Here is a 21,544-nt window from a genome sequence, read left to right on the forward strand (position 1 = left end):
ACATACCACTTATCAATATAAATGGTCCGTTATTGGACATTATAAATTTTCCAGCTAACTCACTCCTGGTTGCCAGCGTTTCGCCCTCATGTGCTAGGCTGGGCTTATCAGTTGGTACCTAGCACACCTAGCAAGACGCTGGCTAGTGCATACCGTGGAGGGTGGCTACAATTAGCCTATGCAGTTTAACATGTTTAACATTTGTCTTGTAGGTGCTATCATGTGTTATATATTGCTATTCGATAAGTTGCATTTTGCTCAATTGATTTGTTGGCTGATGATGACGCGTAATGAGCGTCGAAACTAGTACCAACCTTCTTTAAACATTATGTGATATATATTCACATCAATAAACATTCATGGTATTGAAAAAGTGGACCTTTAACATTTTCAGTTTATTATAAATTTACTCATTCGGAACAAATATTTCAGATTCCCTATGGAAATCAACATACCACTTAGTCGAGCAGCTCGTCTCCTTTCTCCCAAGTTATCCCAGCCCAAACTTTACAAAATTTTTGTAACGCTCCTCTTTTGTCGGAAATTGCCCAGAACAAATCGAGCTGCTTTTCTTTGGATTTTTTCCAGTTCCTGAATCAAGTAATCCTGGTGAGGGTCCCATACACTGGAACCATACTCTAGTTGGGGTCTCACCAGAGATAAATATGCTCTCTCCTTTACATCCTTACTACAACCCCTAAATACCCTCATAACCATGTGCAGATATCTCTACCCTTTATTTACAATCATATTTATATGATTACCCCAATAAAGATCTTTCCTAATGTTAATGCCTAGGTATTTACAATGATCCCCAAAGGGAACTTTCACCCCATCAATTCAGTAATTAAAACTGAGAGGACTTTTCCTATTTGTGAAATTCACAACCTGACTTTTATCCCCGTTTATCATCATACCATTGCCTACTGTCCATCTCACAATATTATCGAGGTCATTTTGCAGTTTCTCACAATCTTGTAACTTATTTATTACTCTGTACAGAATAACATCATCTGCAAAAAGCCTTATCTTTGATTCCACTTCCTTACACACATCATTGATATATATATAAAGGTCCAATAATACTGTCTTGAGGAACTCCCCTCTTAATTATTACAGGGACAATTAAAGCTTCACTACTCTAATTCTCTGAGTTCTATTTTCTAGAAACAGAGCCACCCATTTAGTCACTCTTTTGTCAAGTCCAATTGCACTCATTTTTGCTAGTAGTCTCCCATGATCTATCCTATCAAATGCCTTAAGACAGGTCAATCGCGATACAGTCCATTTGACCTCCTGAATCCAGGGTATCTGCTATATCTTGCTGGAATCCTACAAGTTGGGCTTCAGTGGAATACCCTTTCCTAAACCCAAACTGCCTTCTATCAAACCAGTTATTAATTTTGCAAACATATCTAATATAACCAGAAAGAATGCTTTCCCAAAGCTTACATGCAATGCATGTCAAAATAACTACTGTTATCTACAGTTTGCTCAAACTTAAGCTATAATGCTAATGATCATTATGTTTTTTATTCTGGTTTGAGTGTGTTTGATATCATGAATAAATTTTCCCCTAGGTGTAAGTGTATTTGCACCAGGGCAAGTAGTTTTGTTAAGTGCATGCTTCACCATGAAGTTTTGTACTACTGATTAAATAATTTGATCTTTGTGTGTAGGACAAACAACAGTGGTAGTAAGAGATAGACGAAGTGAAATGACTTTTTTTAAGAATGATTTTATCCTTGCATGTCTTTGTATACATAAACACTGACAGTAATATATATCCAATTTGACAACTAGTCTTAACATACCACTCAGTTTTGGTTGTAAGTCACATTATGATATGCAAATTCGTATCTAATAAGGTCAGTATAGTTTCTTGCCAAGCTGTAGCAAGTCTGAACAATATCTTGCAGGTGAAAGAGGACTGGAAGTATGTGGCCATGGTTCTGGACCGGCTCTTCCTCTGGATCTTCACCCTAGCAGTGCTTGTGGGTACTGCAGGGATTATCCTCCAGGCCCCCACCCTCTACGACGACCGCATCCCCATCGACGTGCGACTGTCTGAGATCGCCTCCACTACGGCCAAACCACACATCGCCACTGGACTCTAGAAGCACCAGGTGAACTTCATATTCACATTATACAAGACTGGATCAAAAATTTCCTAGACTGTCTCTGTTGATAAAATACTGCATTATGTATCTAAGTTTGAAAAACATCTCCTTCAAAAGAGTCACTTAGAGCAGCAGTACACTGGTTCCATTGTTTCTGCCACTGCTAGAATGCAGCCTAAAAGTAATTTTGAATCAGCATGTCCAGTTTGGTTTGTGATTCATGCTGTATCTCGGCAGTGGTGTGAAAGGTGACCTTTCAGAGATCTTGGCACACTGCAACATGATGCATCTTCTCCTGAGGAGTCAGGAGTTTTGGAAATGACAAGCCACATGTTCAGTTCCAATGTTAGGATTGTCTGTACTGACCCAAAAGACACACAAATACCATATTTCACCGCATAATCGTCGCCACCACATAATCGTCGCATCCTTTATTTTCAATACAAAAATCAGATTTTAAAATTTCATCACATAATTGTTGCTCGTCCAAATTTTGTACATCAATCCATTTAAAACTTAAATGAAACTGCAATGTAAGTTGAGTATGAATATGTATATGGCTTATCAGAAATTTGGCAACACAGTCACGTTTGCAAGATGTCGTAAAACATATAAATAAATAATACGGTATACACGATGCATGGCTTATGGCTAGTTTGAAAATGTGGTCGCAAGACAAGGTACAATTTATTCACCAGTGACATATTATAAGTTCTTATTTGAAAGGCTGCAAGTTATCGCTTATCAGCAACGTCACTGGGAAATACCAGCATCGCACACTTGTTTTCTAGTACTACTTTCTTTTTTACGTCGCACCAACACAGATAGGTCTTATGGTGACGATGGGATAGAAAAGGCCTAGGACTGGGAAGGAAGCAGCCGTAGCTTTAATTAAGGTACAGCCCCAGCACTTGCCTGATGTCAAAATGAGAAATCACGAAAAACCATCTTCAGTGCTGCCGACAATAGGGTTTGAACCCAGTATCTCCCAGATTCAAGCTCACAGCTGTGCAGCCCTAACCGCACAGCCAAATTGCCCGGTGATACGGCTTCCAAAACCTTGCAATCAGGGTTGCACTGGTATCGGAACGTGCAGGCAAACGATGACAAAATCAGTCCTTGAAAATCTAATTCACAAAAAATTAAGTTAATATTTGCTCTTATCAATGGTACACATCAGAATGAATGTGTTCTTTTTTCATAACATTGTCATGTTCTTGTGGTCTGCTATAATACACAATCGAACATTCCAGTACCAGGAAATTTACGAGTAGGTACAGTCCTGCTTGCAATCCTTGTACTTCACCTCAAGAGGACCTCTCAACTTTACGGAGGTATGTAGGTTTTCCCATCTCACAGAAGTATCGACGAAAAGGAGAGAGAGAGAGAGAGAGAGAGAGAGAGATTTTATTTTGTTTTTGAGGTGGTTTAGAAATTTTTTCATGAGTTATAATTTTTGGGCTTATGCCGTGTAAATAATTATAAACACACTCAACGTTTCAAAAGGAACCTTGCCTTTCTTCATCAGGAGACAAAACAGAAAAGAAACGACGTATAGATGGTTGCTAGGAGAAAGCAACAAGGAAGCTTCAAATGGTGCCCAAAGATGTAAAGGGGACACCATTTTAGCCCAACGCTAGAGACAATGAATAGTAACAGCAAAGCATTACTCTCTAATGGTTCTGATCATAGGTAGCCATGATTCACTGAGGTTGTAACCTGTATCGCGGTTGAAATTATCTGGATGTTTACGTATTTCAACCGCCTCCCTGATAATTCTTTGGCAATATTGCTTTATACAGGCAAGAACATCCACTTCTTGGAACAAGACATCATGACCAGGTGTTAAGGCATGATCAGCAACAGCTGATTTATCAGGTTGGTTGAGTCTGATACATCTGGTATGTTCTTTGAACAGTTACGGACAGTCATTTAGACCTAAGTAGCAACAAACTGACGTGTGAAGAATATATTTGTAATCATGGATAATTATAGAAACTATTCTGCGGCCTTTAAGCTAAAGGTAAATTGTCTTCAATGAACAGCATGGTAACAGAGCTGTGGAAAGAAAATTTTCAGAGAGTGGAAACTTAGTGTGTGACTGGCAGAAATTTAAAGATAAGCTAAACAAACGCAAACTATTCTAGAAGTACATTTAGATGTCCAGAAACAAGAAAGTGTCTGAAAATTGACAAAGAAGTGTTTGTGTACGTCAATGAAATACGTAACAATGGCTGCAGTGTGTCATAATTATGAAGTGAATGCACGGGAGGTAACGTGCGAACACAACATTGCCACATCTCAGTTTAAGGCAAGTCATGGGTGGGTTATGAGGTTAATGCGACGATACAATCTATCAGTGCGAAAGGAGAACAACACAATGTCACAGTTTGCTTGCTGATTACATGGACAAGATTGTAAATTTTCACTGATTTGTATTATGTTTGCACCAGGAAACTTCATATTTACTTTCTCAAATCGGTAATGCTGACCAGGTTCCATTTTTTATATGCCTCGCAACAGCCCTATTGTGCTAAAAGCATCCCGGAGTGTATATTTTATGAAAATCAGTGGTAGTGAGATATTACGATGCACAGCTGACTGAAGAAAGTTGGCTGCCTTACATAATTTTCTTTATCGTTTCTCAGAAAGAGGAAATCGAATTCATGTACAAGTGCAACTAAAGGGTTGGATGGTCACAGAACTAATGCTAGATTGGATTAAAACTGTGTTGGATAGAAGACCCAGTGCACTAGTGAAACAGCCAGCTCTGCGTATTTTAGATAGATCCCGAGGTCACCTTGTGAACGGAGTGAAGCAAATTCTCAATGAAAATAACGCACAGCAGGTAGTCATTCCTGGTGCCTAACATCTATTTTGCAGCCACTGGACATATATGTATTTAAAAACATTTACATCAATTTTACCAGTGGATGATGAGCGGCAATCAGCAATTGATGCTGATTGGAAATATTAGGCATCCATCCTTCGACTTATTATGCTTGTGGGCAATGAAAAGTTGGGACCTTATACCACCTGAACTAGTCTCCAAGAGCTTCAAAAAGACATGGGTTTCAAACGCTCTAGACGAACCCGAAGAATATGCAGTGTGGCATAGTAATGAAGAATTTGATACTGGTATGAACAGCGGCAAGGACAGCACATCAGATAACGAAACCAGCGATAGCGACACAGAAGATTTTGAGAAAATTGTTTACTGGGAAGTCCGTATTCCACAATAATGCAATCATATTTTTGCTAGTGTAATATTTTAACTTTAATGCTCCGATTAATGACAATTAATAAGTTCATTTTTATTTTCAGATTGGAGAAACATGCCAAACTGTTGTAAATAAATTATGAATTTTGTTTTGGACTATTTTAATTATTTTGATGTATATACATGATTTGCCGGCCCCGTGGTGTAGGGGTAGTGTGCCTGCCTCTTACCCGGAGGCCCCGGGTTCAATTCCTGGCCAGGTCAGGGATTTTTACCTAGACCTGAGGGCTGGTTCGAGGTGCACTCAGCCTATGTGATTAGAATTGAGGAGCTATCTGATGGTGAGATGGCAGCCCTGGTCTAGAAATCCAAGAATAACGGCCAAGAGGATTCGTCGTGCTGACCACATGACACCTCGCAATCTGCAGGCCTTCGGGCTGAGCAGCGGTCGCTTGGTAGGCCAAGGCCCTTCAAGGGCTGTAGTGCCATGGGGTTTGTTTTTGTTTGTTTTTATATACATGATTATTACGTGCACCTTAAACTTGTATAAAATACAATTTAGTTATAAATTAATTTTCTCAGTAATACAAATACTGGTATTAAAATATTCTTTGCATAATGATAGCACCCTATTATTTTTTTAAATTTTGGTGTAAGAAGTGTGACAATTACGCGATGAAATACAGTAATGAATGCTGAATTTTCTCTACCTATTGAAATCGAAATTGACTTTCAACCTATTAGATCATGTTACATACATGTAGTACGTGGGGATGAGAAGTTAAGTACAGAACAACAATGGCCAACCAGACACCAGTGGGATCCGAACCCACAACCTCTGATTTCACGTCGGTTGCTCTACTAATTGAGCTATGGTGGCCTAGGTCATCATTGTTCTGTTGGAAAGGATTTAAGCTACAGGTCTGGCACTACTGCCATCACACTGTAGAGTGATGCAAGTCGCCCATTGTGGGCCAAGTCAATGAATATTGCTTACCAATTGAGCTACGGTGGCCCAGGTCATAATGTCGTTGATCACACTCCAACAATCTTCGTGCACAAGTTCCCAAATTCCTTCGGGGGTGATGCTAACGGATTGTATTCCAGATCAATCCTTGTCTTCAAGGGATGTTCTTCCACCTGTGAAGCACCTATGCCACTTGAAACATCACACATGACTCATTGCACCATCGCTGTATGCTTGGTGAAACATGTTCAATGTCTCTGTGGCCAATTTGCCCAGTTTAACACAAAATTTCACATTGACTTGTTGTTCTATATTTCTGTCCATGACGTAATTGCAGACTACCACACACAGGTGTTCACAAAGACACCACTATAAGAACTCCTAATATTAACAGTGATGTCTCCTGGCTCACTACCTTATCAAGGTTGAAGGTTCTAGTGCGACCCTGTGCTGCCATCTGTTGGCACACTACAGAGCTAGCCAGGGAATGTTTTGATACGACCTTGTAGCAGCAGGTTTCAACTTTCCACCTTCATAGTATAACATGACCACATTGTAATCGAAATCGACTTTCAACCTATTAGGTTGTGTTACGTCCATGTCGGCCCTAGTTCGATTGCCAGTACTGTTAGAAATTTAATATTGGGAGGAGGGCTAGTATGTGGTTGAAATGATACGTACAGCTCATCTCCATTGGGGGTGGACGTGAAAAGAGCTGCACTACCTTAAGATGAGGACAAGAATTTACCTTTCTTTTAGCTTTTAACTCCATCTGTTAGAGAACTTGACATTAATATTTTTAAGAATAAGTAGATATACATTGTCCTATAGAAAAAATTTCATGTGAAAAGACACTGGAATACAATCCGTTAGCATCACCCCTGAAGGAATTTGGGAACTTGTGCAAGAAGATTTTTTGTAAAATTGGCATTTTATTTTAGTAACCTAGCCCCTCTGCGCATCATTACAAATTATAGGAATTATGATTCCATAAATAAAGTTAATAGCATATTGTAATAAATTATTTTAGTAATGGAAAGGAACAAACAAATCAAATCATATAATAGAAATATAGGCACATGAAAATGATAAACACATCACCATTCAACATCATAAGAGGGAGCGATAGTGTAGCAGACAAGAAAAAACATGAAAACACAAAAGGACAAGGAAAATCTCTATATTTTCATATACTGCTGTCTTCACAAGATGGTCTCTCTCCTTATCAATCATGTACCGAGCTCGATAGCTGCAGTCACTTAAGTGCAGCCAGTATCCAGTATTCGGGAGATAGTGGGTTCGAAACCCACTGTCGGCAGCCCTAAAGATGGTTTTCCGTGGTTTCCCATTTTCACACCAGGCAAATGCTGGGGCTGTACCTTAATTAAGGCCATGGCCACTTCCTTCCCACTCCGAGCCCATTCCTGTCCCATCGTCGCCATAAGACCTATCTGTGTCGGTGTGACGTAAAGCAACTTGTAAAAAATATATATATATCAATCAGGTGTTGCATATAACCTCTAGGAAAGCAATCTAATTATATGAGACATGTTTTGCAAAATTATAAACTGATTTGATAGACAGCATTTCAGGTTGAGGAACTGTTATTCTAGTGAGGCTCAACTTGCAGGAAAAGTTTCCAGCAATATTTCAGATACGGGAGGTTAAGCAAATGAGGGCTGTAAAGAAAGTAATGACAACGTAGTGCAGACACTCGCAGGAGATCTGGCGTGCACAAATGGGATGTGAGAGCTGCCAGGGGGCGCTGTTCTCAATGTGCAATGTCTATTTGACGGGCATCCGGTTGGGAGTGTTGTTACTGTGTGGCATTGAAGTGAACAGTGTCAATTTCACCGCTCTAAAGCATATTTTCAAAAGGTGATAAGCATTCGTGGATTGAAATAGAGGTTGCCCGTGTCAGAAATGCATCACTCTATATCGGGGGTTCTCAAAGGGTGTGCCTCAGCGCACTAGTTGCCATGATATTTCTAGACTGTGCCAAGAGAAAAGTTATTGGGTAAGTGCAAACACATAAAAACAGGTTTTTGTATTAAATATTTCAGTAGTATTATTCATTAATCTTAGAAAACTGAAAATACTTGCAATACAAAAGAAAAATTGAGAATGCCATGTCAATACTATTACACTAGTGTTGCAGTGTGAAACATGGGTTTGTTTAGTTTTGCACACTTGTTCAATGTGTGAAAGAATAGCAAACACATTCGCAATTCTAGGACTAAAGAAAGAAGTTGCTTATGTCTCTTATTTTTTATGTTAATCAGTGTCAGAAGTCCCTGTCTGCACAAATATGTTGTTCAAAATAGAAGTGGCATGTTCTGATGACAATGGGAACCATCTTTCCACAAAAATCCAGAATTGAAATAGCATTTATTCCCTAAATTTGAGATTCAAAGTTCAACCAGCCTGAAGTTCAGTCAGGTGTTTTGAGTCTCCAGTAGAAACAGCAAAGGGATTGAAAACCCAGTCACATTCATTCACATTGAGGGAAGGAAAATTATGCTTCATTTTATCCTCCAGCACAGAAAGACGTTCTAAAATCAGACAGGAATGAATGTGTGAATCAGCTGGTAGAGGAAAAATAAAGTTCACATTTATCAACTTTTGACTTCCACAGTTCCATTTTTCGTAAGAAACCATTCAGCTTGTAAGAATATTCTCTTCCTTTCCTTGTATACTAGCATTAAGATTATTCAAATGCCCAAAAATATCAGCTTGATAAGAAACTTCGGAGCACCATGTTTCATCACTAATGAGGGCAGTGAACTCAGGTTTTTCTGCAGCAAACATTTGTAACAATTCATTTTTAAGTTCATAAAATCTAGAGAGTATCTTTCTTCTTAACAGCCAGCGAATTTCAATGTGAAGAACCAGAATATCGTAAATAGTTCCTGCTTCCCGGCACATGATTTTGAGAATTCGGATTTTCAGAGCTCTACTTTCAATGTAATTAACCATTTCAACAACCGAGTTCATTACACTCTTTAGGCCTTCAGGAATAGCTTTTGCCACCAAAGCTCCTGATCTAAAAATCTTCCAGTAATCCTGTCATTCGACCAGTTAATGGAGTTCCATGAGTGCACACTGAAATACAGTTTTCCCAACACAATCCATCCTCTTCCAATCTGGATGTCTGATCCTGTTGACATCAGAGGTAATTCTTTGCAGGCTAGAAACTGTTCAACAAGCAGTTTGCTGTTTAAAAATCTTACATAGCTCATTACTTGGCATTTTTTACTTATGTCTATTAATTTGTAAAGCTTAAGTGCAAAATTTTATACTATCATTTAATTTTTCTGCTTCTTGTTTCTGAATATCTGCTGACATGACTTTTATGCAGTGAGCAATAGTATCATTTGACAAAAGTACTTTTGAATCTACCCCTCGACAGCCTCCCCTAATATGGTGTTTGCTATTTCTTTACAACCAAGTAAAATCAAAGTTTCTGCAGCTGTGTATGACTGCATCTTCCTTGCAGTAACTTCTGCTACTTTATAACTAGCTCTTAGTGCTTTTTCTGAAGTTGTAGCTATTTTATTCTTTACCTGGGCTTCTTTAACTTGAGAAGAAAGTAAATGACTGAAATAGGCTTTATCTTTATTTCCTAAATGACTGTGTTCGTTGTCAAGTGTGTCTCAGTTTGCCTGGAATCAAATCATTCATCAATGATCTGCATTTAGGGCTGTTACCTGGGTGGCAGATTCCCTATCAGTTGTTTACCTAGCTTTTTCTTAAACATTTTCAAAAAGCTTAGAAAGAATGACTAAGTTTGCTTTGGAAATACGATAATGACATGAAGATACTTGGAATTCCCTGGACTGCCCAGTGAACAGGTGTTACTCAAGTGCCTTGTGTCTAAACCATATAATACTTTGCAATAACAGTGTGGTCATCTTAATAGTAGCCTATATTTGCATTATCCCCAAAGTTGTTTTGTCAAGAAAATAACCTATATAAGCAAAATTATGTTGCAGAAGCAATCAACAAAGCCTCCTATATATCTAGCCATCCAAGTCAAATTCTGTTCTGTTCAAGTTTTGTGTACAGCTGATCACTTTGAATGATGATTCAGTTCAAAGCACCAAGGCCAGCAGTTCCAATCTGATCACTCTGAATCCATTAAATAAGAAAAAATGGGAACTACCAGTAACTGTGCAGTTTGATGACACATTTCACAAACCACAAAATTCCTTGCTGGCCTTCATTCTCCTTTATTTATATACTAAATCTCACAATATTCCTGTAACAAATTTCCCATTCTCTTCCAATGTAAATTTATTGAAATAAAAGCAGAAGAATCATGTCTTAATAGAAATATTGTACCAAACAATTGTCAGTTCACTAGAAGAATATTTCCTTAATAATTGGTGTAGCATACTTCCTAGTTGTTAAGTTAATGTTTGGAATGATTATAATGTTTACAAACAGCAGATGTCACATCAGAGTAAAATTTATATGAAAGCAGTCACATTATATGAAATATAAAAGGATGTATATAAATTTTACTGAATTTGTACTTACAATAAACTACACTCATTGCTCAATTTCTGACTGCATACAACACAATGAGCAAGTTCACGATTTTCAGATTTTCAGATACCTGCGTACTGCACTAGGTGAGGAAGTTCTCTGCACAAGTAGCATGGTAGCACTTGATCCGGGTGAACTACAGTACTCATTCTATTTTCACTACATTCTTCAATGATGTTGAATCTTTTAACAACTAAAAACTTTTCCATATTCCATAAAATCTACAGTTATTTCAGCTTTATAACAACACAAAATATCGTGACTATCAGCAAATCAACTGCACAGAGTTATGTACTTCACTACATGTAAACCTCTCCTTATCTAACTGATTACTGAACTGCAGGTGACTGTACATTGGTTTAAATATTCTGCGCTAGGGTTTGGGAATGATAGACTTGTTTTGCGAGCTTTCCAATGGTTTGTGTATCATCTGCTGGTGTTCTTGATCTTTGGGGACTGCTCTGTAGAGTTCTAAATTCCTCTAAACCAGGCATGGTTCTTTCCACATTGGGGATGTGCTGCTAAATTCTGCACAGCAAGATATTGTGCCATGAACCAAGAAAGTTTGAGAACCCCAGCTCTATATCATACAACGTTGGTATGTAAAAGATCTCTAGAGATATATTTTGTGTTATGTGACAAAATTATAGCCATAGGTAGACCAATGGAGTTCTGGCTTCTCTCTCATCTAGTAAAGTAAAACAGACATCAGAATTGATATTCTGGCAGCTAAATGACATCAAATCAAAATGCCTGCACATGTTATTATCATCATCATTATTTTCTTCATTGTTAGGGCCACTAAGGACCATGAGATCTCAACTTTTTGTCTTCTTGTGGGCCCACCAGGTTTTCATCCTTTCAGTGTGTGCTTTCTTCCATTCACCAGAATGGACGTGCTTCAGTCAAGTTCGAACTTCTTCTTGATGAACGTCTCTAAGTTTGTGTTTGAGTGGTGCGTGGAGTTGAATGTCTGTTTCTGTGATCCCATATTTTAAAAGATACTTATCGATCTCCACAAAGCAAGGAGGAATTGTTTTGAGACTTCTGAAGTAGGATAACGAACATTTACAGATTCTTTCAGCTGGCAATCTGAAGAGGTGAGCATAAGAAATTACCCTTCTTTTCTGAATTATGCTTGATATCTTTTTGGTGTGGGTGTATATTTCTAAGTTGCTCCATCTTTGAGGTTGGGACCAAGAATTTTTTGGATAATATTATTATTATTATTATTATTATTATTATTATTATTATTATTATTATTATTATTATTATTATTATTATTATTATTATTATTATTATTATTATTCCCAATATGTTTCTGCTTATGCAAGTCGTTCTTGGATAATGTCCTTAATTGCCAGTTTTTCAAGCAGGCTATGTGTTCAAAGTGTTAAATATTTTGTTGCATATAATGTTTCATGTTTAATTACAGTTAGATAATGTCTAATTTATACATTTTGAGAGATAGACTTTTTGTTATATATATTTTGAGTAGGTCGGAAGGCTGTTTCAAATTTGTTGACCCGTGTTAAGACGGCGAACTTCTCTGTGGGGGGAGCATGTATTATGTTAGAAATGAAGTGGATTTTGGTGTAGGAGATTTTGAGGCCAATCTTAACTGCGCATTCATGCAGGTAATTGATTTGTTGAGTAGCTAGTTCAGGAGAGGAAATAAGGAGAGCAAGATCATCTGCAAAAGTAAGGCAATCAATATTGATACAATTATGAGTTTGTCCTATTTGAACTCCATTAGGAATTCCTTTAGAATGTCTCCATTCCTGGAGGACCCTCTCGAGAGCACAGTTGAAAAGTAGTGGTGATAGTCCATCTCCTTGCCAAACTCTTGTTTGGATTTGAAAGGCTTCAGAAATCTCCAATACTGAGCAGTTGGCCATGCGGTTAGAGTTGCGTGGCTGTGAGCTTGCATTAGGGAGGTAGTGGGCTCGAATCCCACCGTCGGCAACACTGAAGATGGTTTCCGTGGTTTCCCATTTTCACTCCAGGCAAATGCATCAGCTGTGCCTTAATTAAGGCCATGGCCATTACCTTAACAATCCTAGCCCTTTCCCATCCTTCTGTTGCTGAAAACCTTTGATGTGTTAGTGCAATGTTAAACACATATTTTTAAAAAATCTCCGATCCGAATTTCACTTTGGAAGACGTACCAGTGAGTGTACTTAGGATGAACTGCTGGGTCTTGGAGAACTTGGAAAAGGGTTGTGTGGTCAATCGACTCATACGCCTTCTGGAAATCTACAAAAGTGGTGACAAAATAGCTCTGAGTTTCAGGTAGGCAATAGACATTTTTAAATTCTGGATCTGTTCAGCGCAGGATCTAGATTTTCGGAATCCGGCTTGGTATTCACCGATTTGTGAGTGAAGCTGTTCTATAGCTCTAATGAGTAAAGCTTTGATGAAGATTTATAAGTAACAGGAGGACGAGAGATGCCACGGTAATTACTGACATCTGATTTATCACCTTTTTTATGAAGATGATGAATAAGAGCTGTGACCTAATTGGAAGATATTTGAGTGATCTTCCAAATCTGTTGGATAGTTTGGAGGAGGGGTTGTAGTATATTGTCATCCAGTAATTTCCAATATTCTGCAGTCTCTGAGTCTGCACCCAGACCATTATTATTTTTGAGAAAGTTGAGAAATGTCTGGTGGGGAAGAATCAGGGTTGGTTGAAACTGGATTCAGGTTTGGGATTAAAGTCGATTGTGGTGGATCGCAGTTGAGAAGGGACTCAAAGTATTTTGCTAAGATCTGACAGTTTTATCCATCATTGTGGGTGACCTGGTTGGGTCACGAAAACATGGGTTGTGGGTGGGGGGTGGGTTGTATTTGGCTAGGTTCCATTTGAATGTGTAGTAGAAATTTCTCAAATTATTATTCTTCTGAATTTGGATTCAATGTTGGTCAGTTTGTTCTTATAGAAAGTTCTTTTGGTGATCCTAATGATTTGGGGGTATTCTTGCAGGTTTCGAGAAACTTCTGATATGTCTGCTGTGTCTTATGAGATTTCAAAAGTAGCCAGGCTTGTCTGTCCCATTAATGGTTATGAATTTCATGTTTTTGGTCTGTATTGAACTGAGAATAATATATAAGTAATAACAATAACAACGTAAACGTTTCCACCTTTTCAATACTAAAATATATTCACAAAATTATAAATTACACGGTACTAGTTTCGACCCATCTAGGGGTCATCATCAGCCGTATTGGAGCAAAGATCACTTTTGGCGAAATCCTAAGAAAATGTTATTTTAAAGAATCTCATTTCACTTGTTATTCTTTAAAATAACATAAAATAACATAAAATAAAATAACAAGGGCGTTGACATTCTGAATTTCTTTAGAGGACTCTGCAGAGATGGCAACTTGGTCAATTTGGAACTCTCCGAGTAATGGGTTTGGAGATGTCCAGGTCTTCTGCTTCCATGAAAGGTGCTTAAAAAATGTGAATTTTTAGTAGAACCTTGTTCCTCACACAGAGTTCAATTAAACTTTCTCCATTTTGATTCATTCTGAGATGTGCTAGGTAATCACTGACTATGTTACGATACTTTACCTACTTTGAGGAGTGAACTGGCATTGAAGGTTGCAAAGAAATTTGAGTGCTTGGAACAGAATTTGTGTATGTCAGTTATTTCAGGATACTCTGACTTCTCCTTTAAGCATGTGGAATAGGTCACATAATAAACCCTTTAGCATCCTACATACTTCCATTCTTTGCCGATTTGGGCGTTGAAATCACCCAAGATAATTGTAGTGCGAGACTTTGGAATTTTGGAGATGACAATCTGGTTTGTCCCAGCATGAGCATTTTCCAAGGTGTATGCTTTATTGGCACATTTAACTGAAGGAGTATAGAACTTATTGATGATAGAGATAAAGCTGATGATTGATCCAAGGACCATGCAATTTACGATGAAACCAGTACCAAGATGTGGGGCTCCTTTGAGAATTCTTTTATCTATTTTGCTTTTTAATACTCTGAAACGTTGGGTTTCAATAGTATGTCATCCGAGTAAAGTGTTTCTTGAATCGCAGCTATTGATACTAAGTGTTTTTTAAGTACATCTGTTAGATGTTTGAATATACTGTGCCATTTCACTGTTACTCAAAGATACAACCGGAACAAAAATGGAGTCTAAATTGTCAAAACGATGATATTTAAACGTCGGACACTATTACAAGCCGAGATAGTAATATTTTCGTCAAGCGCTCGGCGAAAGAACAAAACATAGAAGGCAGTGAAAAAAGAACGAAGTAAGAAGATTGTTACGAGCTATTATTATGAAAAAAAATTAGAAAGAAAATTTCACTCATTCGCTCAACCTGCTTATGAGAAGAACAATAGTCGGTTACCAGAAGAAGGATATCTGCACATTGGAATTCCACTCTGAAGACAGAAGGAAGACTTTATTTACGGCTATACTCTACAGTATTAGCGGGATAAATTATTTCGCTCCGCGAAATTAAATTACTCTTAAAAATATAGAAGATTCTACGGTGATACGTCACACTACATTCCTTAGACGACGTATTAGCCGATACTCCCAATTTAAAGCGGCTAAAGGATTCTATCTTCAGCAAGAACATTGAGAAAGAAAATATATAAAACACAATTTTCACATTTTGAGTGGAATAATTACCTTCACCTATCCCAGACTGTTAAATATTTCTGACATCAACTCTTCCAAGAATGACGTTTATTCATCATAGGCAAATAGTAATAGAACATAGCTATAAGATGACGACATTGACCGAAATAATGTATTATTCTGTTCCAATTGCAAGTGCGATATTAAATACGAGTAGTTGGTTACCAAAGTTAGGTTAAAGGATGTTAGGTATTCTTCAAACCTTAAATGTCAAATCCATATGTAGGGAACAGTCATCCAGTGATGATAAAGCCTTCGTTCGTAATGCTGTCAATATAATGTGAGAGGAGGCTAATTTTTAATGTAATGGTGAGTTTCATACGACGTTGAAATAGAAATTAGGCATATGTGAGAACTTATGTGACTGAATAATTGTAGGAAGGAGATCGTATGTATGAAGTGCTTACCATATATGTAAGAATGTGGTAATATCATTTGGAATTATGAAAGGATTAAAGCTATGACAGAGTAGATAAGCTCACGAACCATGAAAAAGGTAAGAAATACGTACAGTTAGAATATGATAAGGCATATACGGTGAATGAAATGTGATATTTATTTGAAATGTGAAATGATGATTATTTAATGTGAGTAATGATATGAGATATGGTAATTAATATTGGTGGTAGTTGTTGTTCTTCGCGAATATAGTCATGGTTGTGTTGTTGTGGACATAATGTTCCAAGTTACATATTTTTGAAGTGATTAGTGAATTTATTCCGTCTTCATTCAATTATTTATCCATGAGTAAGCCAAGGGTAGGATAGAATGTGATCACAGTGCCGTCTGTATGTTGACATTTATATTCAAAATCACCAAATGATTCATAATGAGGAGGATGAATTTAAATTAGCTAACACCCGTGTATATCTTCTAATTATAAGATTTTTCTCATGTGTTAGGCAGACTTTGAAGTTAATTGTAAGGCATTACCTAGTATCACTGGTGACTGAACTGCACAAATAATAAGAGTTATTAACTTGAGATAGAGTCTTCGCACAAGGTAGACCACATAATTATCATATATTTTAATGGAATTATGATTACATACACTTGGTAATACAGTGTAATAGCATGGATACGCACTTAAATTTATGAATAATCTCGAGTTAAAAGAGTAATTTACCTAATATTCTAGATGTGATGTTTGATCATTCTTTTTGGGAGTATACATTAATTTAAAGGGGACTTATTGATGTTTATGCAACAGGATGTGTCAAGAAACATGAGCATTACTTGAAATACAACATCTGTCAAATATTATAAATACTATGCGGATATTTTCCTAGGTTAATTTGATTGTGTATCTAGACACAAAGAATTAGAATCAAGAGAAGTTATTGCATTTCCGTAAATTAGCGTAAATAAGACGAGAGAAAACAGAACATTTGGATTTAATTTTGTGAGATTTCATGTAGAAAAGATGTGATTCCAATTTATTTTTTTTCTTTAAGAAGGTTACTGCCAAATATGAACCAGTGTCCTACATTTTCTAGAACCACCCTCAATCTACAACACTGTACATATTATGTTGTGATGTAAACTTTATTTTTCTTTATTAGATGCATCTAATTATTTTACTTATCCAATATTTTATTCATTTAGTATTTTAATTATCTGATATGTTAATTGCTTAATATTGTCATCACCCAATATTTCTTTATCCAATACTATCATTTAATTTAGTTTCTTTCCTTTTCAAATAGATATTTTCCAGACAAGTAGTTCTTCGATTGAGATCTTCTAAGATCATGATCATTTATTTTTCAAGCATCCTAACTGGACATTTCGTTTCTTTCAAGAACCTTAACTCAATGTTACCAGAAATGAATTTTTAGATAAAGGCATAGCCCAACACTCATTACCTTTATTCCAAAAGGAGAAATTATGTTATTCTTTCTACGGAATGAACTGAGTTTATAATAAATGTAATACATTAAAATATCAACCTTTCTTTTAATGGTTTTTGGAGTAGTTACTTAGTTGTAAGTACTTATATATATATTTTATTTTATTTTTTGGGGCGATCTGGTAAACCATAGGGAATCCTAACTAATATGCAAGTAGGAGACGTCCTTCTACGTGAGTTAGATATTTCCTCGAACATAATTCGGTGTTCTTTCTTCTCAATCGGAACTCATAGCCCGTAAATGACAAATAGTGACAATTATTATTTAATTTGAGCTAGCCTGGATCTTGTGCGTCCTTACCTGGACGCGGGAACAGCGCAATACCTACTTTGAGGAGTGAATTGGCATTGAAGGTTGTAAAGAAATTTGGTAGCTTGGAACTGAATTTGTGCGTGTCAGTTATTTCAGGATACTCTGACTTCTCCTTTAAGCATATGGGTGCAGACTCCCCAGAATCTGTTGGTCTGCATGCAGCCCCCTGAGGACCAGAGTATTGGTTACCACCTGGGGTAGATTTTTCATTTGAGTTGTCCATCCTGCTTGAAGGTGAGCGGTTGAAAAATGTGCTTAGATTTTGGTTGGAAAGCAAGTTCTTCCTGATAGTACAAATGAGGTTGTTAGCCCCAGAGGACCTTGATAGTCTTAGTAATAGTTTTATGGCAGAATATTCTTCCTTATGTCAACCCTCCTCCTTTACCCGAGCTTGGGACTGGCAATAGTACCATTAAGCTACTCAATCCACCCAATGCTAAAGTGGCCAGAGATGATGATGATGATGATGATGATAATGATGACAATAATAATAATAATAATAATAATAATAATAATAATAATAATAATAATAATAATAATAATAATAATAATAATAATAATAATAACTTTAAGCTGAAACAAAAGAAACTTGCAGATTTTATTGAAATGGTGTGCAGTACTTGAATGTACTAGGTATATTTGTGTTTGTTGGTATATTTAGATCCATATTTTGCTTTATGGTTCATGTTTGTGGGCTACTGTAGTCACGTCCTAGTTCGTGAACCATGGGCAACAGCTGAGTGGCCTAGTAAGTGGTCCTGAGAGTCGGGATACCAGTTGCTATGGAATGGGAGTGGGCATCTCGGACATATTCTGAGTCGTGGTCCTCCTTGTGCTCAGGCGGCTAGGACTATACAATCCACCGGTGGTCCATAACCCGTTAGAGGAGAGATCCTCACTTGGACTATGTGCAAGTAGGGCAGCATCCTGCTTCATGAATCGACCAAGCTCAGAACATTTTAAGCAAGCCTCGGACCTATGGGAGTAACGGAGTCCCACTCCCATTTGACAGGCGAGGGACTCCTTGGAAACAACTTGGCGAACGAAATGGAATTCGATGGGGAGCTATCAATATTAATGGGGCTTATGGAAGAAAGAAAGTAGAACTGGCTGAGTCAGCAAAGAGGATGCATTTGGATGTGCTAGGAGTAAGTGATATTTGGATAAGGGGAGATAACGAGGAAGAGATAGGAGATTATAAAGTGTACTTGACGGGTGTTAGAAAGGGAAAGCCAGAGTCTGGGGTAGGGCTCTTTATCAGGAATACCATTGCACGGAACATAGTTTCTGTTAGGCACGTAAATGAGCGAATGATGTGGGTAGATTTGTCAGTTGGAGGAATTAGGACTAGAATTGTGTCCGTGTATTCACCATGTGAGGGTGCAGATGAGGATGAAGTTGACAAGTTTTATGAAGCATTGAGTGACATCGTAGTCAGGGTAAACAGCAAGGATAGAATAGTGCTAATGGGCGATTTCAATGCGAGAGTTGGGAATAGAACTGAAGGATACGAAAGGGTGATTGGTAAATGTGGGGAAGATCTGGAAGCTAATGGGAATGGGAAGCGTTTGCTGGACTTCTGTGCTAGTATGGGTTTAGCTGTTATAAATACATTCTTCAAGCATAAGGCTATTCACCGCTACACGTGGGAGGCTAGGGGTACCAGATCCATAATAGACTATATCTTAACAGACTTCGAATTCAGGAAATCTGTTAGGAATGTACAAGTTTTCCGGGGATTTTTCGATGATACAGACCACTATCTGATCTGTAGTGAACTAAGTATCTCTAGGCCTAAGGTAAAGTGAAATCTGTCTGCAAACGAATAAGGGTAGAAAATCTCCAGGACGAGGAAATTAGACGGAAGTACATGGATATGATTAGTGAGAAGTTTTGAACAGTAGACATTAAGCAGGTTCAGGATATAGAAAGTGAATGGGTGGCATATAGGGATGCTGTAGTAGAAACAGCCAGGGAATGCCTTGGAACAACTGTGTGTAAAGACGGGAAAAGGCGAACATCTTGGTGGAATGATGAAGTGAGAGCAGCTTGTAAACGTAAAAAGAAGGCTTATAAGAAATGGCTCCAAACAAGGGCCGAGGCAGATAGGGAGTTGTATGTAGATGAAAGAAACAGAGCGAAACAAATAATTGTTGAATCCAAAAAGAAGTCGTGGGAAGATTTTGGTAACAACCTGGAAAGGCTAGATCAAGCAGCAGGGAAACTTTTCTGGACAGTAATAAAGAATCTTAGGAAGGGAGGGAAAAAGGAAATGAACAGTGTTTTGAGTAATTCAGGTGAACTCATAATAGATCCCAGGGAATCATTGGAGAGGTGGAGGGAATATTTTGAACATCTTCTCAATGTAAAAGGAAATCATCCTCGTGGTGTTGTGAACAGCGAAGCTCAAGGGGAGGAGAAAAATGATGTTGGTGAAATTATGCTTGAGGAAGTGGAAAGGATGGTAAATAAACTCCACTGTCATAAAGCAGCAGGAATAGATGAAATTAGACCTGAAATGGTGAAGTATAGTGGGAAGGCAGGGATGAAATGGCTTCATAGAGTAGTAAAATTAGCGTGGAGTGTTGGTAAGGTACCTTCAGATTGGGCAAAAGCACTAATTGCCCCTATCTATAAGCAAGGGAACAGGAAGGATTGCAACAACTATCGAGGTATCTCACTGATTAGTATACCAGGCAAAGTATTCAATGGCATCTTGGAAGGGAGGGTGCGATCAGTCGTTGAAAGGAAGTTGGATGAAAACCAGTGTGGTTTCAGACCACAGAGAGGCTGTCAGGATCAGATTTTCAGGATGCGCCAGGTAATTGAAAAATGCTACGAGAGGAATAGGCAGTTGTGTTTATGTTTCGTAGATCTAGAGAAAGCATATGACAGGGTACCGAGGGAAAAGATGTTCGCCATACTGGGGGACTATGGAATTAAAGGCAGATTATTAAAAGCAATCAAAGGCATTTATGTTGACAATTGGGCTTCAGTGAGAATTGATGGCAGAATGAGTTCTTGGTTCAGGGTACTTACAGGGGTTAGACAAGGCTGTAATCTTTCACCTTTGCTGTTTGTAGTTTACATGGATCATCTGCTGAAAGGTATAAAATGGCAGGGAGGGATTCAATTAGGTGGAAATGTAGTAAGCAGTCTGGCCTATGCTGACGACTTGGTCTTAATGGCAGATTGTGCCGAAAGCCTACAGTCTAATATCGTGGAACTTGAAAATAGGTGCAATGAGTATGGTATGAAAGTTAGCCTCTCGAAGACTAAATTGATGTCAGTAGGTAAGAAATTCAACAGAATTGAATGTCAGATTGGTGATTCAAAGCTAGAACAGGTCGATAATTTCAAGTATTTAGGTTGTGTGTTCTCCCAGGATGGTAATATAGTAAGTGAGATTGAATCAAGGTGCCGTAAAGCTAATGCAGTGAGCTCGCAGCTGCGATCGACTGTATTCTGTAAGAAGGAAGTCAGCTCCCAGACGAAACTATCTTTACATCGGTCTGTTTTCAGACCAACTTTGCTTTACGGGAGCGAAAGCTGGGTGGACTCAGGATATCTTATTCATAAGTTAGAAGTAACAGACATGAAAGTAGCAAGAATGATTGCTGGTACAAACGGGTGGGAACAATGGCAGGAGGGCACTCGGAATGAAGAAATAAAGGCTAATTTAGGAATGAACTCGATGGATGAAGCTGTACGCATAAACCGGCTTCGGTGGTGGGGTCATGTGAGGCGAATGGAGGAGGATAGGTTACCTAGGAGAATAATGGACTCTGCTATGG

General features: G+C 38.0%; 1 protein-coding gene across 2 annotated transcripts in view; it reads left to right on the plus strand.

The window, feature by feature from the left end:
- LOC136876459 (acetylcholine receptor subunit alpha-like) overlaps positions 1 to 21,544 on the plus strand; it is a 1,223,921-nt gene that overhangs the window by 1,197,653 nt on the left and 4,724 nt on the right. For both annotated transcript variants that reach the window (XM_067150449.2, XM_068228473.1), the window contains one exon: positions 1,920 to 2,126. In XM_067150449.2, coding sequence (XP_067006550.1) covers positions 1,920 to 2,117 — 198 coding nt within the window. In that variant the 3' untranslated portion in view covers positions 2,118 to 2,126. The remainder of the gene's footprint in view (positions 1 to 1,919; positions 2,127 to 21,544) is intronic.

The sequence above is a fragment of the Anabrus simplex genome, chromosome 1 (assembly GCF_040414725.1).
Source record: "Anabrus simplex isolate iqAnaSimp1 chromosome 1, ASM4041472v1, whole genome shotgun sequence".
In the NCBI taxonomy this organism is placed as follows: domain Eukaryota; kingdom Metazoa; phylum Arthropoda; class Insecta; order Orthoptera; family Tettigoniidae; genus Anabrus; species Anabrus simplex.